Below are 18409 nucleotides of genomic sequence, written 5' to 3'. Positions count from 1 at the left end.
TTTTAACCCAAAACAGTATTTGGGTAACTCCCCCAAAAAATTTAAAAATAAATAAAAACATACTAAGCATGAGAACATTAATAAGCTCAATCCGTTTGTTTTTGCTTTTTAGGGCCACACCCACAGCATATGAAGGTTCCCAGGTTAGGGGTCGAATCGGAGCTGTAGCCACCAGCCTGTGCCACAGCCACAACAATGTGGGATCCGAGCCGTGTCTGTGACCTATACCACAGCTCATGGCAACGCCAGATCCCCAACCCACTGAGCAAGGCCAGGGATCAAACCCACATTCTCATGGATACTAGCTGGATTCATTTCTGCTGTTCCATAAGAAGAACTCTCTTTTTGTTTGTTTTGATTTTTGTCTTTTTGTCTTTTTGTTGTTGTTGTTGTTGCTATTTCTTGGGCCGCTCCCGTGGCATATGGAGGTTCCCAGGCTAGGGATTGAATTGGAGCTGTAGCCACCGGCCTACGCCAGAGCCACAGCAACGCGGGATCCGAGCCGCGTCCGCAACCTACACCACAGCTCACGGCAACGCCAGATCGTTAACCCACTGAGCAAGGGCAGGGACCGAACCCGCAACCTCATGGTTCCTAGTCGGATTCGTTAACCACTGCGCCACGACGGGAACTCCTGTTTTGATTTTTAATGTTCAAGTCAACCTCTACCCAAAATCTATCTAAATATAAAAGCTAATAAAAGATAGTAAGCAAGTTGACATCTGAGTTAAAAAGATTCCCAACCAAAGCAATGAATCTGAAAGAAAATACTGACATTAAACTTCAAACATTAATCTGGAATTACAGCAGAAAAAACTGAGAAGAAAAGTGATGCCTTCAGCATCAGTTTTTTGACTCAAGGATTAATAATAAATCAACCCTATCTTGGAGAGAATAGAGCCCTAACTGCCACAGCAGGCACCAAGTAAGAAAAACTTAATGTAATTTACCACCTACCTAGTTCTGCTAACTACCCAAAGGAGCCAGTCCTAAAAACTTTGCAAAGAAGTCACAGAAAGTAAAGCTGTCAGTTTGGCAATGTGATCAAAACAGAAGAGTTAACTTAATATTACATGCCAAATGTATATCTGAAATTAAAAATACTAGTTAAATATGTACATTGCACAGTTGTGAGGGAGTAAACAACCATTTTTTCTAAAGTAAATCCTCTGTTTTAAAGTCAGGCTACCTTTTTAAACAAAAAAGCAACATTACGAAAACATTTTGTTTTAAATTGAAACCAAATTATTGTTTGCCATGGAAATCATCTGACAGGAGTCAGCCAGCTTCACCTTTACTAGGGGGATAATTCATCAATGCCAGGTCATGACAAATATCCTGTACATGGACTCAATTCCATCTCTCTGACTCCCTGACCCCCTTGCCAGGAACTCAACCCACTCCAAAATAAAAGCTTCTACTTTTCAGAGTAAGATAAAGAAGCCACTGCTAAATACAAGAATTTTCTTACCAGGTCTTGCTGGTGGCCAGAGAACCAGATGGTGATCCAATGGCATACAATGAGAAAGAACATTCTCATTAAGAAGAAAAAGGCAAGAAATGGTATTCTCCCAAACTAGAAGTCCCTTGAAATGTCCTAATAAATCAGAATACTTCTTAAATATGCCATCTCTCTATAGGGAACTGACAGTAGGGAGAAGAGGCAGCGTGGTGGTTAGGTACAGAAGGAGGTTGCTTTAAACAGTACAATAAGGAATTCTTTTCTTCTTCTGAAGGCATTTCTCTGTTGTTAAAAGGCAAATATCATTCAATCATTTTTTTTTTAGAAACTATACTTACCTCATGACAGTCTTTATAGTTGAAAGTTTAATAAACATCATTTCCTTACACAAAGGTTCTTTATTTACAAGTACTACCTACTGTTAAAAATGTATTCTTGATGAGAACACTCATTTAAGAATCAATTGTGATTTCAATGACTCTGATATCTGACAGAGAAAAGAAACAGCACCTATTTTTTTTTTCAAAAAGAAGTATGTTGGAATTCCAGCTGTGGTGCAGTGGATTAAGAATCTGACTGCAAGAGGCTTGGGTGGCTGCAGAGGTGCAGGTTTGATCCCTGGCCTGGTGCAGTGGGTTAACAGATCCAGCATTGCTATGGCTGCAGAGCAGGTCATACCTGTGGCTCAGATTCAATTCCAGGGCCAGGGAACTTCCATATGCTATGGGTGTGGCCATAAAAACAAACAAACAAAAATTTAAATAGGAATTTTAAAATAATTTATCAAATAGTATTCAAGAGAAGCAATAAAACACAAAACATTCCGATTAAGCAATTGCAATTGTGTAAATTGAGAGATTAAGTGACTAGTCTCCCAAAGCGCTGTAACCTATAGAGCTTATTATAGAGAAAGAAATCATAAAGAATCCCAATTGCTATCTAAAATTCTTCCTTCTTGGAGACCATCTTCTTACCATCTTTGCAGGTTTTTCCATTTTCCAGGAGTTTGACCCCAGTTGGGCAAGCACACTGATAAAAAGGCTTGACTGGAGACATCAAACACAAGTGGGAACAGCCACCATTATCAATTCCGCATGGATTTGTAGCTGTCAAATATAAATCACATTGATTAATACCAGTGATTATGGATGACCTTCCTCACTCTAGGTACACAAAGGTTAACAACCATAACATGAGCAACTCTAATAAACCAAATTATTACCAAATGTCATCCAGGTGCTTGACTACCAGACCATTTGCAAGGAAGGGAATTAATCAGTCAGAATTTACTTAGCATTCTGTATTCCAAAAGGAATACACAAGAAATAAAGCAGAAGGTCCCTGCCCTAAAAAAGCTTGTGATCTGGTCACTACGCCAAAATTAACAAACAATAATGCTGGGAAACAATAAGAAACAATGAAACTGCTATCTTGCACATTTAGACTGTAAATAAGTGGAGTCAAATGGGAAGTAAAGCACTAAGGATTAAAAAAAGAACTGAAGAAAAGCTTCACAGAAGGTATAGGACATGGCAGGAACCTTGAAAGGTAGGAAGAACAGAACAGAGGACTTTCAAGTGTAGTAAACCTTATAATGAAAGCTTGGAGGCTATACACTGGGGGAGGTGAACAGTCTAACTCAGATAAGGTTTCTGCTGACTAGGAAGAACTAAAGCTGAATGAGCACAGAGAAGGGAACATCTGCAGTGAAGTTAGCAGGAATCAAGAAAAGTCACACTTTGGAAATATTTACATGGAAAATATAGGCATAATGGATTGTAAAAGGGAAAACTGAGAAGCAGAGATTAATTAGCAAATTTGAAGAAATTTTGAAAAGGAAAAGATCTAAATAAAACTCACAGAATAATTCCCAACATGAGATACAGACCAACAAAACATGAAAGATAGAAGAAAGCAGTATCGCAGATAACTACAAATTCTCAAACTAGAAAAGATAAAGGATTGACGGCGCCATTAAAAAAACAGAAATGGAGAAATTCTTAACTGAGGGCCAACAACGAGAATAAAAAATTCACACAAGTAACTAAATTTTTCTGTTTTACAAATGAGTAATACAATAACATATTTTTTATTTTTTCAATTTTTTTTGTCCTTTTGGGGCCACACCTTCAGTATATGCAAGTCCCCAGGCCGGGGGTCCAACAGGAGCTGTAGGTGCCCACCTACATACGGCACAGCCACAGCAATGCTGCCAGGTCCAAGCCTAGTCTGCGACCTACACCACAGCTCATGGCAACACTGGATCCTTAACCCACTGAGCAAGGCCAGGGATCGAACCCGCGTCCTCATGGATACCAGTTGGGTTCGTTACCGTTAAGCCACAACAGGAACTCCCACAATCATTTTAAAACATTATTATGGACTCATGAGCACCAGACTCCAATATGACACATTCAATATTTGACTATTTCCCCCTAAATGGAAGGAGCAATGCATAAATCCAAAACCCCTGCATTTTTGGCTAGGCAATACAATCTGAAATATACTCAGACACATGCCAGACATTTATTTACACACAAGTGCCAAATGCTTAACATTCTCGTATTTTTTTTAAACCTAATTCTAGAATTGTCAGCAGTCTTAGCCTAAGTCATTGTAAAGAATAACCAGAAATAGAAGCAAAACTACGAAAAAAAAGGTAGAGGATGTGTGCAGAAAGATACAAACAGGTATTTTTATTTAAGCAACTTAAGGTCTTAAATTCACTAGTTATATTAACAGAGGTTTCCATTCAAGAAAGGTATTTGTTTTTAAATACTCACATGAACAAAATCACTCATTAGAGAGAAACAACATGAATGAAAAATGCATTTGTGACTACAATAAAAAAAAACTCAAAAAATTGCATTTGTGTATAAGCTTAGCATATGAGCAATCTGAAGTTCTTATTTTATTTTTCTCTTCTCCACCTCCATAACCCTAGACTCAAAACAAAGGGTGAGGTGATTTGTAGTAGCAGATATCAAGCTACAAATGGTTTAGATTGTTGCCTAACCTGAATTATATTTTGACGTCTTCCCTATTTTTTATTCCTTCCTACTACCTCTGGATATGTGTTCCCTCCTCCTGCCCTTTACTAAAGCCAGACATTAGAGTGCTACAGAGCTATTCCAACTTGCAATTTAAAAATCAAGATCACTTACCATTTGGCTGTCTCTGTTGGCTGAAGGCATGTATATCCATGGGAGAGAAGATGTTAGAGTGGATTTCACGCAGACCTTCGCCAGTGTACTTGTTGCAAGCCAAAATAGAGTGTGTATTCCAGTCAGTCCAGTACAACGTGTCCTCAAATAACGTCAAGGCAAAAGGATGTGGAAGGGAACCTTTAACCACCGCCTGCCTATCAACACAAAGAGAAAAACTCAAACATTTCTAAATTGTCTTTTATCAAAACTTTATCTTGCCCATTAGAGTGGTTTTAAGTCCACACTAACACATACAAATTTGGCGTAACACATATCTGATGCTCAAATATACCTAGGAAAAGTAAGTGACAGAGTAATTTCAAATTTATCTGAATTCATGATGTCCAAAATCCCCAACCCAGTACTTCAGAATGGTTCCTAACCTGGCAGCAGGCCCCAGGTGCACTACAAGCTAGCGAACAAAGTGAAGACCCAAGTATTAGCACTGCTATCAGTTCCCATCTCTGGACTCCCATCTTCGATCCTTCCATATAATTCATGTCATTAGAAAGAGAAAGGCTAGCAAAGGAAAAACCCCAGGGTTTACAGTTAGCACTGGGAAGCAGTTTTAAATCAGCAATAGGTTTTTCCCTTCTTGATGTGGAAGAACAAAGAATCTGAGCCTGTTTTGTCCATCACTTCTTAAGGCTTTGATAACTGAAAGTACAAACATATGCATGAGTCTTAAAAGTCATGCTGGTAGAGCTCTCTCTGCAAACTCCAGTCTAACTCCAGCAAATGACCATCTCAGCTGGCTGGCTGCTATATGGCTATTTAATCTCCACAAGGTAGCAAAAAGGAAGCCCAACCACTGGCAGAATGTGTTCAAGAGACAAAGCAGATGCCCAAATTTCACAGGCAATCCTAACTATATGAAAGGGAAGTAGAGAGTACTAAAGGCATGGACTACGCAGAGGATCATGGAGAGTTACATAATTAGTAAATATTCTTGAATAATGAGAAAATTGCATTTGAGCCACAATAATATACAAGAAAAATAAGTGCTTTGATATTTTATAATATCAAATATAGTATTTTCATAAATATTCACCTGGGAGGGAAAGAGGAAAATGTAAGCAATCAATGAGAAATAAAGAATATCACATTGGAAGATAATCCAATTTTTAGGTCCCTTAGGTTGTCTGATGATCTCAAGTATGTAAGAGACTACCAGTATACTCTATTCAAGGAGTTCCCGAAGTTCCTGTCATTCCCATCGTGGTACAGCGGAAACAAGTCTGACTAGGAACCATGGGGTTGTGGACTCGATTCCTGGCCTCATTCGGTGGGCTGAGGATCTGGCGTTGCTGTGGCTGTGGTACAGGCCAGCGGCTGCAGCTCCAATTGGACCCCAGCCTGGGAACCATCATGTGCCACAGGTGCAGCCCTTAAAAAAAAAATTCAGAGTTCCCGTCATGGCTCAGTGGTTAACGAATCCAACTAGCAACCATGAGGTTGAGGGTTCGATCCCTGGCCTCACTCAGTGGGTTAAGGATCCAGCATTGCCCTGAGCTATGGTGTAGGTCACAGACATGGCTGGGATCCTGCTTTGCTGTGGCTTTGGCATGGGCCAGTGACTACAGCTCCAATTAGACCCCTAGCCTGGGAACCTCCAAATGCTGTGAGTGTGGCCCTAGAAAAGACCAAAAAAAGAAAAAAAAAAAAAATTCAAGGAGTGTCCACTGTGGTACAACGGGATCAGCTACCTCTCTGGAGGGCTGGGACACAGGTTCAATCCCTAGCCTAGCACAGTGGGTAAAGGATCTGGCATTGCTGAACTGTGGCATAGGCCACAACTGTGTCTTGAATCTGATCGCTAGCCTGGGAACTCCATATGCCATGGGCAGTGAAAAAGGAAGGAAAAAAAATTAAATTCAAGAGCAGTAAGATAATTTTCATCCAAGTAGAATTAGCATATGTTACTACATAAGGAATAGTCTGAGCCTAAGGTGTTTTAAATTTGAGGCACATTTTTAAATAACAATACAAGATTAGCATGACTAGTTTAACAAACTTCCTATTTTAAAACTTCATTCCAAAAAATTAAATACCTAGGAATAAACCAGATCAAGGAGGTGAAAGACTTATATACTGAGAACGATAAAACATTCATCAAGGAAATTAAAAAGGATTCAAAGAAATGGAAAGATATTCCATGCTCCTGGTTGGAAGAATTAATATCGCAAAAATGGCCACACTACCCAAACCAATCTACAGATTCAGTGTGATCCCTATCAAATTACCCATGACATTTTTCACAGAACTACAACAAACAGTCCAAAAATTTATATGGAACCATAAAAAACCCAGAATTGCCAAAGCAATCCTGGGGGGGTGGGGAGACCAAGCAGGTGGCATAACTCTCCCAGACTTCAGGCAATAGTACAAAGCTACAGTCATCACGACATGTGGTACTGGTACCAAAGCAGACATACAGACCAATGGAACAGAATAGAGAATCCAGAAATAAACCCAGATACCTATGGTCAATTAATCTTCGAAAAAGGAGGCAAGAATATAAAATGGGGAAAAGACAGTCTTTTCACCAAGTAGTGCTGGGAAAACTGGAAAGCTGCATGTAGGTCAATGAAACTAGAACTCACCCTCACACCAGGCACAAAAATAATCTCAAAATGACTTAAACACTTAAACATAAGCCAAAACAGCATATCCAACTCCTAGAAGAGAACATAGGCAAAACATTCTCTGACATCAACCTTACAAATGGTTTCTTAGATCAGTCTCCCAAGGCAACCACAATAAAAGCAAAAAGAAACCAACGGGACTTAAATCAAAATGATAAGCTTTTGCACAACAAAGGAAACCATAAAAAAAAGAAGACAACTTACAGAATGGGAAAAAATAGTTGCAAACGATGCAACTGACAAGGGCTTAATCTCTAAAATATACAAACTTACAAGGGCTTAACCTCTAAAATATACAAACAGCTAACACAACAGCAAAAAAACCAACAACCCCACGGAAAAATGGGCAAAAGACCTAAATAGACATTTCTCCAAAGAAGACATACAGATGGCCAACAAGCACATGAAAAAATGCTCAACATCACTGATTAGTAGAGAAATGCAAATCAAAACTACTATGAGGTACCCCCTCACACCTGTCCAAATGGCCACTGTCAACAAGTCAGCAAATAACAAATGCTGGAGAGGGTGTGAAGAAAAGGGTACCCTCCTACACTGTTAGTGGGAACGTAAACTGGTACAGCCACTACAGAAAATAGTATGGAGGTATCTCAGAAAACTAAAGAACTACCATATGACCCAGCAATCCCTCTCTTGGGCATATATCCAGACAAAACTTTCCTTGAAAAAGATACACACAGCCATATGTTCATTGCAGCACTATTCACAATAATCAAGACATGGAAACAACCTAAATGTTCATCGACAGATGAATGGATTAAGAAGATGTGGTATACACACAATGGAATACTACTCTGCCATAAAAAAGAACAAAATAATGCCATTTGCAGCAACATGAATGGAACTAGAGACTCTTATACTAAGTGAAGTAAGTCAGAAAGAAAAGGACAAATGCCATATGATATCACTTATATCTGGAATCTAATATACAGCACAAATGAACCTTTCCACAGCAAAGAAACTCATGGACATGGAGAAGAGACTTCTGGTTGCCGGAGGGGGGGAAAGGAAGGGAGTTGGATGGACTGGGAATTTGGGGTTAATGGATGCAAACTTTTGCCTTTGGAATGGATATGCAATAAGATTCTGCTGTATAGCAGTGAGAACTATATCTACTTACTTATGATGGAGCATGAAAATGTAAGAAAAAAGTATGTATGTATGTATGTGTGTGTGTGTGACGGGGTCACTTTGCTGTACAGTAGAAAATTAACAGAACACTGTAAACCAGCTATAATGAAAAGAAAATCATTCAAAATAAATAAAAAATTAAAAACAGACAAATGTCTTGAATAGTATCTTAAACATCTAACTCAACCTCATGTGAAGAAAGGCTGATTTACACTGTGTTCAAGAAGATTATAGGCAGGCCAGACCGAAGTAAGGTTGGTTAATAATGTTATCTGGAATAGAAATCCAAGAGAAGCATGAAGGGACCTAAACCATGTGGGCAAAATCCGCTATTTACTTTTTCCAAAGTAATTACTTTCTTCTGATTATATAATACTCAGATGTTCATTATAAGAATTTGGGAACAGAAATCTACAGTATATCTTTCTAGCCCTTTAATATGTTCATGTGTACAATATGTACATGTATACCTATAAATATACACACAATTCCCAATCATTAAGGAACGGAAAAATTGGTTTCTGTTATAAATAGTTAAGGCAAACATGAAACCAACTAAGACATAGCAAGAAACCAACTACCCAAAGGAATTTAGAACTAACAATCTGGTAAAATCATTAGCTCTAAATCATAGGTCCCAACAGGATGAAGGAAAACAGCTAAGCCAAATCAAGATAAGATGGAAGCATCTGTACTAAACCTGGAATAAAGGGAATTTACCACTCATAATACTAAACTTCTTCACTGGGAATACATGCAGTAGGCCCCAAGATGCTTCGTACCTTAATAATGGTTAATTTGCCCTGATTTTAAAAAAAAGTGGTTAATTTATGGATTTTGAAAGTCTCCAACTCATCCCCTCATCTTGATTAAATAGTATCTGATTGTATTTTTTTAACAAGTGAATTTTTGTAAATTCACAGCATTTACTCTATCATAATGACCTGTTTTCATTTAACTATGTATTGTAAGGATTTTCGCCATATCATTCAATACTGTTTTCACATTTTTAATGGCTATATAGCACTGCATTGAATGGCTGTGCTATAATTTAACAAATCATATTGTCAAATTCAACATTATATATTAAATAATAATGTGCCTTTAAACATAAACATTTATTTTTTTAATTATGTAATGATCAGCTGATGAAAATTTTTTTACCACAGTCTGGCATGAACCTAATTCTGTATTTTTCCTGAGAGGAATGGTTCAATATTCACTATTTCACTGTTCACAACAACTTTATAAAATTAACTACTATGGGAGTTCCCGTTATGGTGCAGCGGAAACAAATCCAACTAATATCCACAAGGATGTGGGGTTCGATACCTGGCCTTGCTTAGTGGGTGGGGCATCAGGTATTGCCCTGAGATGTGGCGCAGGTTGCAGACGTGGATCAGATCCTGCATTGCTGTGGCGTAGGTCAGCAGCTGCAGTTCCAATCCAACCCTTAGCCTGGGAACTTCCAAATGCCGAAAGTGCAGACTTAAAAAGCAAACAAACAAACAAACAAAAAACAATATGGAAAATATTCACTGCCATTAGTGAAACAAAATGCAAATCCAAATAAAATACATTTTAAAATTTCAAAACAGACAAAATTATCTTAATATATAAAATGATAGATAAAATATGCATAAATACACTGTGTGACAGTGGAAATTATTTTTAATTTTTTTTGTTATTTCCCCAATACAATTTTTTTTTCTACTGTATAGCATGGTGATCCAGTTACACATACATGTGTACATTCTTTTTCCTCACATTATCATGTTCCATCATGATTGACTAGAGTTCCCAGTGCTACACAGCAGAATCTCATTGCTAATCCATTCCAAAAGCAATAGTTTGCATCTATTAACCCCAAGCCCCCAATCCATCCCACTCCCTCTCCCTACCCCTCGGCAACCACAAGTCTATTCTCCAAGTCCATGATTTTCTTTTCTGTGGAAAGGTCCCTTTGTGCCATATATTAGATTCCAGATATATAGACAGTGGAAATTATTAAAACCATTCCATAAAAAGAAAAAGATGGCCTTAAAACTCTGATCTTGACATACAAATCCTACTTTTAGTAATGAATTCTAAAGATGTAATCAAAGAAGCAGGTTCATACAGGCTCTTCTTTATTCCAACAGTGTTTATAAAAGTAAAAAATTACAACTTAAACATTTCACAACAAGGAGTTCCTGCTGGGGTGAAATGGGATCAGCAGTGTCTCTGCACTGCCAGGATGCAGGTGTGATCCCTGGCACAGCACAGTGGGTTAAGGATCCAGTGTTGCCACAGTTGTGGCGTAGGCTGCAACTGTGGCTTGGATCTGATTTCTGGCTTGGGAACTCCATATGCCAAGGGTGGACAAAAAAAGAGGCAAAAAAATTTTTTTTCACAATAAGGCAGTAAGGTTGAAAAAATATTGTTCAACATTCAGATTATTTTTTCCATTTATATTTAATAGCATAAATATTTGATCTTATTATTTTCCTATAATGTCCACTTTTTACTCTTCCTTACACTTCAGCTCTGCACTTTTTCATGGACTTTTCCCACTAGACTGAATTCATATACTTTTTTATGTCTCTAGGAATTTGGAAGATATACAAACTGTTTTATTAAATTTTACTTATCTTTATGTTTTTATGTCATATGTGATACTACTTTAGGTAATTATCAGCCTCAAGAATAAGACAGTATCTACTGACATTCCATGTATAAGTTAAGAAGTTAACATGGGTCTATTCTTGTCTGCCTTCTTCCTCATGTAATCATCCCACTACCAGGTCTCATTTTTTACTGATAAAACCTGGAATTTTATTCATTATAATGTGCTTCCATTTTATAATTTTTACATAAGATGTCAAAATATCCCAGTTTAAGCTGTAAAAAAGCACATTAACAGGAATTACTAGATTTAACTCCAAGTCTAACTGGTTTCTTTCTCACAAATATTTAATTATCTGATATCCTCATTCTTGAGCTTTATATTGTACTTCACCTCTGTACTGATAGTCTTCTCAATATAGCAAGTAACTTCTTCAGAAGGGTAAGGTAAATGGTGTACTTTGTTTCCTTGCATATGTAATAATGTCTTCCTGTTGCAGCAAAACATGAACAATCCCTGGATCAACCTCCATGTCTCAAATCTTTTCTTCCATTGTCTTCACACCCCTCCTACAAGTTGTGGGATAATTTCTCAAGGTTACCTTCCATTGTTTTTTGGGTTTTGGGGTTTTTTTTTTTTTTTTTTGGCTTTTTAGGGCCACACCTGTGACATATGGAAGTTCCCAGGCTTGGGGTCGAATCAGAGATACAGCTGCCAGCCTACACCACAGTCACAGCAACTCAGTATCTGAGCCTACACCACAGCTCATGGCAATGCCAGATCCTTAACCCACTGATCGTGAGGCCAGGGAGCGAATCCACATCCTCATGGATACTAGTCCGGTTCGTTACCACTGAGCCACATTGGGAACTCCAAGGTTATCCTCCAACTTACTTGAATTTTTTTTAATCAGTCATCTGTCTGGCTGTCACTGCTTAAACTTTTTTGTATAATGATTTTTATTTTTTCCATCATAGCTGGTTTACAGTGTTCTGTCAATTTTCCACTGTACAACAAGGTGACCTCATCACTGCTTAAACTTGTAAATTTAACAAATCATGCTCTTCATTATCATTCAGTCTTTACCAGTTTTGAATGTATTCTTTCATACTACTACTCTTATTTTCATATTGTGTCTCCTTGAACTTTTTTTTTTTCCTTTTTTGGCTGCCCCATGGCATATGGGGTTCCCAGGCTGGATCAGCTCTGAGCCACTGCTGTTGCAACACTGGGTCCTCAACCCACTATGCCAGGCCAAGGATCAAACTTATGTTCCCAAGACACCGCCAACCCCGTTGAGCCACAGCAGAAACTCCTCCTTGAACTTTGATAATTTTTTTTCTCCTGCATTTTACAGGAAATTACAGCAAAATACCTATTCTGATTCTTTAATACAGATCATTCATGTGCACAGTAGTATCTTCTCACGTGCCTTGTTATTTTATTTTTTTCCTAATGGGGAGGGTTTTCAGAGGGAAGGCTGTATTTTATTGGAAGGTGAGATTAGTTCTGTTTAAGTCTGCAAATTTCTAGTCCAAGCTTTGAGATCAAAAAGGTAGAATGTGAATAAAATTTTGATTTACCACAGCTTCATTTTAATTTGGAAATCAAATCACACTAGAGGCAGGGAGAATTTGAAACCAGCAACAACAGCAGCATATTCCTGTTTCTTTTGCATGTTTCTGATAGCACCAAGAAGTCTGCTGATATTGCAACCCTGCTTATTCTCCGGCACCACTGTGCTCATTCAAGCCAGTTTTAATTACCTCTGATCTTTGCCTAACATGCTCAATCATGTCAAGTATGGTTGCCATAACATGTGCCTTCAGTGTCTGGTGTATTTCCCAGAGGTGCTAAGAGACTCCAGATGAGGCCTACTTTCCACCCTATCCCACCTCCCTCTCATTACCCTCACCTTCAGCCACCATCCCTAGAGTTGTAGTTACTATTGCTTATTTAGGTAAATGTCTTCAATTTGCTTCGTTAGGAAGCAGATCCTTCACAAGCTCAGTAGATGACCAGCCATGTTGATGTGCCTGCGTCTGAGCTGGTTTCCTAGAACTAGGAGAACAAGGATGGCTGATCAGGCAACAGCTCAGTCAGAATGGGACATCCTTCAATCCTGAACCCTGTGGAAATTCTTCAGATTTCTGGTATGTGGTTATCTTTGCCTAAGTCTCTAGGACTAATGTAAAATTCCTCTGTTTATGGTCCATGGCTTTAATAACCATTAACTTGATAATGTCTATAAATCTGTATCTCCTTCTGAGACTGCTCTGTGGAGCTGCAGGTTCATATAACCAAAATTCCTCAGACTTTTTATCACCATAGTTTTCTGTAAGCAACACAAACATGTCCAAAGCTGAACTCAACCACATTCTCTTCCTACACAAAAGAAAGAAAGAAAGAAAGAAAGAAAGAAAGAAAAGAGTAAAGAAAGACAGAAAAGAGTAAAGAAAGAAAGAAAAGAGTAAAGAAAGGAAAAAGAATCTACCCTCCTTTCCTGAATCTTCTATCTCAATGAATGGCACTTCCATCAAACCAGTCATTCAAAGCAGAAATCTAAGAGCCATCACAGACACCATCAGGGAGCCACAAGTGGTATGTTAGCACTGGCACAGAGTACACAAGGAAGGAAGTGGTGAGAATATCTGTTTAAAACGAGGTAAAGGAATTAGATCATGTAAGTTACAGTGAAGGATTTATACTTTATCCGGAGAACAAGGATGATTACTTGGAAGATTTAAGAAAGTGAAATAATAATCTTCAAACCATTCTCTACACAACCACCAAAATAGTATTTCTAAAAAACAAATCCATCCATGTCAATTTGCTGCTTGAAAATCTCCAATGACTTAATACTTTCCAGTGTAAAATTCAAAAGCCTCATCTTAGAATTTTAGACCCTGTGTCATCTGGCTCCTCTCCAACTCTCTACACTTGCCTCCAACCACTCCTCACATTCCTGTTGCTGCTGAACAGGAACACTGACAAACCAAAGTATTCTTTAACAACTTTAATAACCTTAATGGGAAAACCTGACTTTGGTAATCAGGAACTACATGAAAGTCTTAAAAGTAATACCCTTTCTTCAAGGATAGTGTTGTTCAAGTTGGTAATCTTCTAGACTTAAAACAAAGATAGATCTAAGAGAAGCCAAGGAGGGGATAAATTCTATCTCTTTAAATTGTCATTAATAAATGCATGTTAGAAAATGCATGAAAGCTTTATCTACATACAAAACCAAACTGATATACTTAAAACCATCTTCCACATCTATGAAGACTCTTTGAAATGTACTATAAATTCCTATTGTCTCTTTTCTGTTAAGGAAGAGGGGCAGCCATGAGCTTCTGAAGCTCATCATGGCAATTACTGTACAGCTTGTGTGGGTTTTTCAGATAAGAAGGGGAAAAAAAAATAACAACTAAATAGCCTTTTCCAGAGCTGAAATGCTAAGACTCTTTCACTTTGTGTGAGTTTTCTTTGGAAAATTTAACAGACCTAAGATTGTGGACAGTGTTCCCAAGGGCTAAGTGGTGATCTATCGGCTATCTCCTTCCAAGATCAGACTGCACCCGTAAATAGTTTGGATGGCTTTTTGGCAAATGCATCGGTGTTCACTCAAAAGGAATTCAAAAGTCCTTCAGAAGTTTAAGGACAAATCCATTATCACTGGAAGACCAGCTAAAAGCTCATACTTTCGTTTTTGCATCGTCAAAAGGACCAATTTCATAAAGAATGGTGTACAATTATTATCCTATAATAAATAATACCATCTAAGAGATTTTAGGTACTGTAAACAAGAAGTGCTAGGTACTGTAACTCTGCTATATGTTCTTATTAAAAGAAAAAATTAGAATGGCAAATTTTTTTTTTTTTGTCTTTTTGCCTTTTCTTGGGCCACTCCTGCAGCATATTGAGGTTCCCAGGCTAGGGGTCTTATCAGAGCTGTTGCCGCCAGCCTACACCAAAGCCATCCAGGATCCGAGCCACATCTGTGACCTACATCACACCTCATGGCAACGCCAGATCCTTAACCCACTGAGCAAGGCCAGGGATCGAACCCACAACCTCATGGTTCCTAGTCGGATTCATTAACCACTGTGCCATGACGGGAACTCCCAGAATAGCAATCTTTAAAAGAAGACAGTTTAAGAGATACAGAGTTTATCCTCTCTCCTTGGCTTCTCTTAAATCTATCCTCATTTTAAGACTAGAAGATTACCATCTTGAACATTAGCTTAATCATTTGAGAACTACCTTTACTGAATTATGTCCCCAATTTTAAACAAAGACCACCATGGGCAAGTAATATGAAATCAACGTGCACAGAAAAATGTAAACACTATTCATTACATCCCTACTGACTCCATGTGAAAAAATTCTCCAACTTAATATGATGAAAATCTTCCCTTAGAAAGAACTCATAAGTTTCCACCTTTCCAATGATGTGTGCTGAGAACTCATTTTAATCTAGCTGCTGAGAAGCTTAAAGATAACTTTAAAAAAAATTTTGTGGGATGGAAATCCTATAAAATTAGATTGTGATGATCACTGTACAACTATAAATGTAATAAATTCATTGAGAAAAAAATAAAAAAATTATATGAAATAGCAGATACACAGACAACTATTCAAGACAAATAATAATTTCATGAGTTAGTATCTGGTAAACACCCTATAATTTTCATCCAGAAAAAGAAAGAACTTTGCCAACCACCTCAGAAGACACCTCACAGATCTTGTCCCATTCCTTCCCTCTCTGCAAAAGTAACTGTAATCCTGACTTTGTAGCAGTCACTTCCTTACCTTCCTTTATAGTTTTATTACCCTAGTGTGTATCCACAGAAAAACAGTTTGGGTTTGACTACCTATTTTTTTCATTTGCTATGTCTTTTAAGTCTCTCTCTTTTATAATTCTTTATTTTTTAGAGCAGTATTAGGTTCACAGCCAAACTAAAAGGAAGGTAAGAAATTTCCCATAGATGCCTGGCCCCCACACATGCACAGCTTTCCCCCATTATCAACATCTCCACCAGAGTGGTACTTCTGTTACAAATACTAAGCCTACACTGACCCATCATAATCACCCAAAGTCTACAGTTTCCCTTAAGGATCATTCTTGGTGGTACATGTTCTATGGATTTGGTCTGATGGACTATGACATGTACCTATCATTATCGTATTTTCACTACCCTAAATTTAAATGCTCTGTGCTCAGCCTATTCATCCCCTTTACAGACTCTTTTAAACTCAGGTTCCTTTATGATTCTTTACAGTTTATCTGCTGGAGGACCTGGGATATTTGATCTGTATGTCCAGATCTGCTGATGCACACTCACGGTGCAGTTCAGTATGTCTCTATCCTCTATTTCTCCTGCAAATTGCAAGTTTGATCAGCCTCAAGGTGAAGTGATCCTTCGGCAAAATAAAAGGGATGCTCTTTTCTTCCATCAGGTGGCAAAAAAAAGCGTCTATTCATTCTTTTCCTTGTTGTGATATTAGCAGCTATTGAAGTTCAATGCCTAGATCCAGTGGTTCAATGGAAGTTATAAAATGCTGATATTCTAATTATTCCTTTTATATCATTTTTAAAATTAGCTGGAATAGCTTTCTTTAACCTACTACTTGGTTAGCTACTGGTAGATTCATACAGGAAAGGGAGCACAAACTGCTTGACTCTTCCTCTTCATTAGCAACATTCAGGGTAATGAACTGGTTCTCCATTCATAATCTAAGCTGCTTACTTCTTTTAAAAATATATCACAGAGTTCCTGTCGTGGCTCAGTGGTTAACGAATCCGACTAGGAACCATGAGGTTGCGGGTTCAATCCCTGCAGCCTCGCTCAGTGGGTTAAGGATCTGGTGTTGCTGTGGCTCTGGTGTAGGACGGCGGCTGCAGCTTCAGTTAAACCCCTAGCCTAGGAACCTCCATATGCCATGGGTGCGGCCCTAGAAAAGACAAAAACAAACAAATAATCATTATGAACACAAGGATTTAAACACACTTGATGGGTTTCTATCAATCTTTGACCAGTGAGAGGCTTCTCAAGTTATTTCTCCAGGCTTTCTGAAATGACCCTGGTAGCCTGTAATAGCTTCCTTGCTGTCCAATATGACATAATATTCTAGCTCATCTTGGACACTTCTTGCAGGAGACATACAATCAACCATTTCGCCTGAATGGTATGATTTTTACCCCTAGTCTTCAGCAGTGGTCATAGTAAAGAAACATATGTATTTATGTGTAGGTATTTTTTCAACACAAAGTACTGATATGAGCTTTCAATTAACTGTCTGGTAACCATTTTTCCTGTGTTTCTATGAATTTGACTTTTTTTTTTTTTTTTTTTTTTAAGATTCCACATATAATGACACCATGCAATATTTGTCTTTATCTGGCTCATTTCGCTAAGCATTATGGCCTCAAGGTCCACGCATATTACTGCAAAGAACAGATGTCCTTCCATCTCATGGCTGAACAGTATTCAAATAAATATGATTTATGACATCTTCTTTGATAGACTGACCCACTGATAGGAGACACATAGATTGTTCCATGTTTTGGATATTGTGAATTATGCTACTACGAACATGGCAGTGCAGTTATCTCAAGATACTTCTGTCAGTTACTTTGGATAAATACTCAGAAGTGGGATTATTGGATCATATGGAAGTAATATTTTTAATTTTTTGAGGAGCCTCTGTACTGTTTACTTTAGATATCAAACACACAAAAAAATCATAACCAGGACCAAGTCAAGGAGCTTGTCCTGTTTTTCTTTAAGTTTTATGGTTTCAGGTCTTGTACTGAAGCCTTTAATCCATTTTTGCACTGATTTTTTTTGGTGTGGTATAAGACAGGGATCTAGTTTCATCTTTTCATATGTAGATATCGATTTTCCCAAATCATTTATTGAAAATATTATCCTTTCTGTACTATTTATTCTTGGCTCCTTTGTCATAAATTTATCAACCAAACTGTGGGTTTATTTCTGGGTTCTCTATTCCGTTCCACTGATCTATGTGCCTGTTTTTAATGCCAACACCATACTGTTTTGATTACCATAGCTTTGTAATATAGTAATAGCATACAGAAACACAGCTGATTTTTGTGTATTAATTTTATAATCCTGCACTACTACTGAATTTATTAGTTCCAATTGTTTTGTGGTAGTTTTTAGGACTTTCTGTATATAATACCAGATCATCTGCAAATAGTTTTACTTCTTTCTATTTAGATGTCTTTTCCTTCTTTTCTTGGACTAACTGCTCTGGCTAAGACCTTCAGTACTGTGTTGAATAAAAAGAACCAAGAGTGGACATCCTTGTCTTA

At 37.9% G+C, this 18409-nt stretch overlaps 1 protein-coding gene across 1 annotated transcript in view; it reads right to left on the bottom strand.

Annotated features, from left to right (window-relative positions):
- The window catches only part of LRP6 (LDL receptor related protein 6), a 170011-nt gene that overhangs the window by 72462 nt on the left and 79140 nt on the right, over positions 1 to 18409 (bottom strand). Inside the window, exons 4-5 of the mRNA XM_021092344.2 lie at positions 4627 to 4823; positions 2437 to 2568 (exon numbers count right to left, since the gene is read on the bottom strand). Of these exons, the coding sequence (XP_020948003.2) occupies positions 2437 to 2568; positions 4627 to 4823 (329 nt within the window). The remainder of the gene's footprint in view (positions 1 to 2436; positions 2569 to 4626; positions 4824 to 18409) is intronic.

Source organism: Sus scrofa, chromosome 5 (assembly GCF_054392235.1).
Source record: "Sus scrofa isolate SSC_HxYL_T2T_F1_AM1 chromosome 5, Sscrofa_HxYL_maternal_Yorkshire_Landrace_v2.0, whole genome shotgun sequence".
Classification (NCBI taxonomy): Eukaryota; Metazoa; Chordata; class Mammalia; order Artiodactyla; family Suidae; genus Sus; species Sus scrofa.
Note: the sequence above shows the minus strand (reverse complement) of the source record. Positions and strands in the feature narration are given on the sequence as shown.